We start from the raw sequence: 5,816 nt of genomic DNA, 5'->3' as shown, positions 1-5,816 counted from the left end.
CTTACCTAGAGGGTGGCTTAACACTTGTTCTTTGTAACCTTCCCCTACAAATTTTGGAGCTCAATTTCATTAAATTAGGATGTAAGACTTAGAAATTATTAAAACCATAAAGGAGTATACACAAAAATGAGTACAAGGCAAATTTTTACCACCATAAAATAGCATAATGTTGGAAACCTAATCCTTTATGGGTTGGTGTGGAATGTGAACAACCACCGAAGTCCAAGAGACCACTTGGAATATGAATCTAAGGGTCACACCAATGTACTATGTATATGTATCATTGTGAATAATAGAGGCAACTAAATGTTTATCATTCATATTTTTCCTTTGCCATGTATATGTTTAACATCGTATCAGAGCCGGCCAATTCTGGCCCTACTCAAATCTGCCACTAATTTGTGGTCTTTCTTGTGCATTTCAATCCTACACTTCTAAGCTACATTCCAACTAAATTCATAGCCCAAATATGATCCATTGTTTTTAGTTATGTCATTTCGGCTCACTGCCCATAACGCTCCGTTAATTCGTTGTTTGTTGGTCCTTCCATTCAGATATGTAATCAAACCCTAAATTTTCTGCAGTTATTCGTGAGATGTTAGAACTCTTTCAACCGAACTGTGTGGCTTGAAAAAATGTTCTGTGACATCCCTGTCTATGTAGCCGTCACGAACATTAATTTTTCCACCACTATCAAGTGTGTAATTTCCAGTCTAAAAATTCTACCCTAACACTCCAGTAAGCAGGGAAAACCCTCATTGCCCAATTTCCCTAGATCGAAATTGGCAATCTTGTTTCGAAGTTTCTGGTTAGGCAAATGTTCTTGGCATCGATCCTTCATTTGACTCACTAGGAAGCTTAAGCTTTAGCGATACGGGCACTTTCCCATATGCATTCAAAGTAACCCATTTGCAAAGGCACTATAGATCTTCGCAAGGATACCTGCTTGCATCTTGGAATCATTCTTGTCTTTTCATTTCTTGAATAGCTTCTAAGGGCCGATGCATTTGGAAATCTGGAACGAATCCATGGTTAGTGCATCATTGAAGGGAGCATCGTCTTGTTCATTGTCTTAGACCAATTACATAAAGATACTTTGTGTAGGGTGCATCTAAAGCACTTAAACTGAATGATGCTATGTTGAATTCATCGTGCCTACAAATTGTCTTAGATGCATATGGTCCTAGTTGTTGGATTGACTATACGATGAATTGTGTGGCATGGATACTCATATGTGCATACCAATTAAACAACATTATTTACTCTTCAAGGCCACACTTGGTACACTCCATAAAGTTCGCATATGCATTTGTAAAGTTCCATAAAGTTTTATGAGATATGTGCACACTTTGTGTTATCCTATGCTATGTTTGAAGGTTGATCTGTGTTGATTGATTTGTTAAATGTTGATATGTTGCTTTCAATGAAGAACGGGTTTACCTTTTGTTGTTGGTCAAATGCTCAATGGGTAGAGGGAGATATTATTACGTTGATGTCTGAGGTGCACAAATCTTAGCATTGTTGAGCACCTTCCTATCCTTTTGTATTGCTGCATGTCCTTGTGTATGGGGAATAATACAACTATGTGCTAAATGGTAGCTCTTGGTTTTTTACTCTCTGCCTTGGGCTCACGGTTGATGGAAATGCACTTTGTAGGTGTTGAGGACTCCCATTCGGCATTACTCAAGGTTGTTACGACCATGTCATTTCTTATGCATTGATTAAAGTAGCCACCTGGTGTTAGCTGGCCTATCCTGATATGTCATATGAGTGTGCGCCATTGAATTAAAGGTTTATATGTGCGATATATCAGCGTATCTATATTGCAATTAGTTGGGATTTTTCTATTCTTCTTAGAGTGCTGAGTCTTTATTTTTCTTAGAAAATAGACACACTTAATGGAGTATTAAGGTTACTAAATACTTTAATACACTCCATTAGTCATGGTACAACGAAAATCAACAACGACACTCTCTCTGACATTGTGACCTCCCTACAAAATGCACAAGAAAACATTCATTTTTTGCAGTTGGAGTCTCAGTTCTACTGATATGAGATTCAGTAGATTTGTCATTCTAGGTTGTCTTCTACTCAAAACAATCCTCTGTTCAAGGTTAAACAAAACACCCATCAACAACCAGAAAGTGACGGAATCAGTAAAGTTGGGGTTGACTCCCATCTTGTGCCCATTCCAGCAACATATTTGCATATAGATGTAAATGTTCGGTCTGCACTTCCCTAGTCGATCATTAGAGTTTAGGAATCGCTTGTCCACAACAAGCACGTAATAGGTCTTGGATATGACAAGGAGGAACCCTTTCATATTAAGATTACTCAAAGCCCATCAAGTTTCAGACTGCTGGATTTCTTCATGACAACTCACCTTCAATTGTTTCAGATTTTGGTACTCTTCCACAGGAGCCACAACATGTTGTTGAATGGCAAAACTGTGACCGAGTTGGCCATATGAAATATCATTGTTTTGATGTTCATCCGTGCAAGCATTGTGGTTAGCGTATTATTCTTCAAACGTATGCTTAAAAAACAAGCCTCCTAGAAGAACAAAGATTCATCCTCGATGGATCACTTCTTGGCAATGGGCTTCAATAGAGAAGAAGATATTTCAGTCATATGTCAGAACTTGTTCTAAAGTGTTGAACAATCTTGTAGCCAAGTTTTCTCCATCGTCTCACGTTGTATCTGATAAGGGGGAAGTGATGGTCATTGACAAGCTTCAAAGACACATCAAACAATCCTGAGTCACAACTTACCATACCAAATTCAAATTTGTAGCCACAGATAAAGATGTGATCATCAACGTTAAACCATCACAGGTTGAGACCTCCCTTTTCAGGTTGAGTTTCTCACATTTTATGCGAGGTGAGACCTCCCTTTCAAGGTTGAAGATTTCCCTCTTCAAAACATGAGGAGCACTTCCTCTTGCAGAAGACGTGAGGTTCATGATAGATTTGGAAGAGTTCCGGGAAGTGCACTAAGCTTTCGAGTGTTGGTGGTCATCCTTAAACCACCCCCCTTATACCAACATTTTAGAGAGCACATTAATCTAGTGCTGCCATGAATTTTTGCACATTTTTTATTACAACTATCTTCTTTGACTCATACATAATCCTTCAGATTAAGGGGGGGAATGTTGGACACCTAATCCTCTATGGGTTGGTGTGGAATGTGAACAACCACCGAAGTCCAAGAAAGCACTTGGAATATGAATCCAAGGGTCACACTAATGTACTATATATATGTATCATTGTAAATAATATAGGCAACTCAATGTTTATCATTCATATTCTCTACGAACATGGAATTATAAATACAAAGAAAATAAGGCTAAACACCAAGTGACATCAATGTTAACACCACTCTGCCAACAAAAAATATATATGGAGGAGCTCTCAGTAACCTCAATTCATCAACCCCACCCACAAAAATCTATAATAATGATTTGAAGTCAAAATTGTCAAGTTTTCAAACTCAATGTTTTTCCTTAAAAGAATTTTCAACAATAACTAAATATCTACATTAGTAATCTAATTATGAATCACATAATATTATTACAGGAAAAGACTTACAAATACTTTATATCATTCTACATGATAAAACTGTATTCATCCCTTAAAAAGTTAACTACTAAATATACATTTCCAAGAGAATAATCAATTGAGTAATTTTGTTAAAAATAATTCTCAATAAATTTTACGAAAACAAAAATACCCTAAATTAAAATTTAAATCATATAGTAACATGTAATATCTCGATTCAATAAAATAGAGTTGCATGCAAAATTATAAAAATAAAACTTATGCTTTTAAACAGTTTCATGATGAAGGTAAAAGCTTTTAAAACCCTGCCTTATTTTGATTTAATAATAACTGAGATTTTTTTTGTTTGAAAAGGAATAACTGATATGCCTAATTGCACGAATATTAGTAGATAGTAGGGGTACAAAGTATTTTTCTTTATTATTATTAAGAATAACTCGTCGGTCCAATTCCGCCAATTTATGTAGTCACATCTGTAAATAGGACAAAGAATTTCGTCTGCCCAATTGCGCGAATAAATATGAGTAGTTACCTCTGCAAATAGGGCGTCCACAATATCGATCATCCTCGGGACGTTGGACTTTGCATGATTGATCATGTCATCCTCGTGACACTTGTAAATTAAAGTAGACCACTTTCTGAAATACCCCTTGTCAAAGTGGGACGAAAATACCCCCTTCGACTTGACTTGACATAAAAAGAAGAGGCCACCATAGAGGAATTTAATACGCCGAATTGTCTTCACATGCACTGTAAACATCAAAATTTAACCCCGGTTGGGAGCGTGGATGGTTTTCAAATCCGAGTTTGGAGTTCGCATGCTTCTATATAAGGCAGTCTATGCCATTGTATTTCTCACCCCTTGCTTACCGACTTTGCCCTACTCCAGTTGTAGGTATGCTTGTTGCATTCATGCACATTAACTTATCAATGTCCACGTTATGCAGTTTCTGACTGAATTGTTTCTTAGCAGAAGTGAGAGTCTTGCCGGATTTGAAGGCGTTCAGTTTCAACTTAGTGATACCATCCAGTATCCGTAAGCCAAGAAGATGGGCAATTCCCCACCACAATGGCAGAACGTCGACGGCGACCACAACGTTGGCGGCAGGAACAACGCTGTGGGGCGCGGGGACAACAGCGGCACCAAGATCGATGGCACTTCCGTCGAAGGCAACAATAAGATGGGCAATTCCCCACCACAAGGGCAGAACGTCCGCGGCAGCCACAACGTTGGCGGCAGCGACAACGTTGCCGGCAGGGACAATGTTGGCGGCAGGAACGACGTTGTGGAGCGCGGGGCCACAGCGCGATAAGCTTTTAGAGCAACTTACTACCAGGTAATTGCAACTTAAGTAGACCAACTTATACTAGGTGGGTTTTGTAGACTTTATGCTCTGCTCTTTCCTCAGTGGAGTATATGCACACATATATCATGGTTTATGATTTTGCTTTCTTTTGTAGCTAGAAAGACGTCTATGGCAGGTATGGGAAGGAATATACGCAGTCGAAGATTATCTGTGTATCTTAGACTGACTAGGTGTCTTTCTATGGCAGGTATGGGAAAGTTATATACAGTCGAAGATTATCTGTGTATCTTAGACTGACTAGGTGCCCATATATAATCAGTTGAGAGCCAAATCGTGTTTCTATAATTAATAATTCAATTTAAATAATTATTTCTAAATTAAAAATTAATTTATTAAATAACCAATTAATTTCTTTTAATTATTAATAATAATAATAAACATAAATTACATTTAGTAATTAACTCAATTACTAAATCAATTATCTTTGTGATTAGGCGAAATATATTATAGATAAGAATATATTCTTATTATTACTTACATTATCAAGGGGACCCTGTTTAGCACTCCAACTATTTAAAGAGGCTTACCTTGCCATGACCATTAAACACAACATTGAACGTTTGTCAAAGCTTCTCCTTGGACGACTTCAAAGGAATTAAAGTAGGTGTCCAGGAAACGTATTCCGGCCGCACTTTCAGCGTGGAAACGTATTCCATGAGCTGTTGAATGAAAATCATTCAGTTTGCGAAGGTAAGAATTAAAATTCATAATTATTAAAATTCGATCATCTTTCTATTTTTCAAACTAAATTATTAGGAGTTAATATTTTTTATTTTCCTTAATTCAAATTTATAAAAGGATAACAAATTACTATTTTTTTATTTACATTTAAAAAATTATAATAATATAAATAAATAAAAAAATAGAGAAAGAAGTATAATTTAAAATTAGA

The 5,816-nt window shown here is 36.7% G+C and overlaps 1 protein-coding gene across 1 annotated transcript; it reads left to right on the top strand.

Moving 5' to 3' along the window:
- Positions 1 to 4,389: 4,389 nt before the first annotated feature.
- LOC149227074 (uncharacterized) lies at positions 4,390 to 5,081 on the top strand. Its single transcript, XM_089375411.1, has 2 exons — positions 4,390 to 4,452; positions 4,531 to 5,081. The coding sequence occupies exons 1-2, from the start codon at positions 4,398 to 4,400 to the stop codon at positions 4,896 to 4,898; spliced, it is 423 nt and encodes a 140-aa protein (XP_089231537.1). The 5' UTR covers positions 4,390 to 4,397; the 3' UTR covers positions 4,899 to 5,081.
- The last annotated feature ends 735 nt before the right edge of the window (positions 5,082 to 5,816 follow it).

The sequence above is a fragment of the Pinus tabuliformis genome, chromosome J (genome assembly GCF_031772625.1).
Source record: "Pinus tabuliformis cultivar Carrire ecotype Pingquan chromosome J, CPIR1, whole genome shotgun sequence".
Classification (NCBI taxonomy): domain Eukaryota; kingdom Viridiplantae; phylum Streptophyta; class Pinopsida; order Pinales; family Pinaceae; genus Pinus; species Pinus tabuliformis.
Note: the sequence above shows the minus strand (reverse complement) of the source record. Positions and strands in the feature narration are given on the sequence as shown.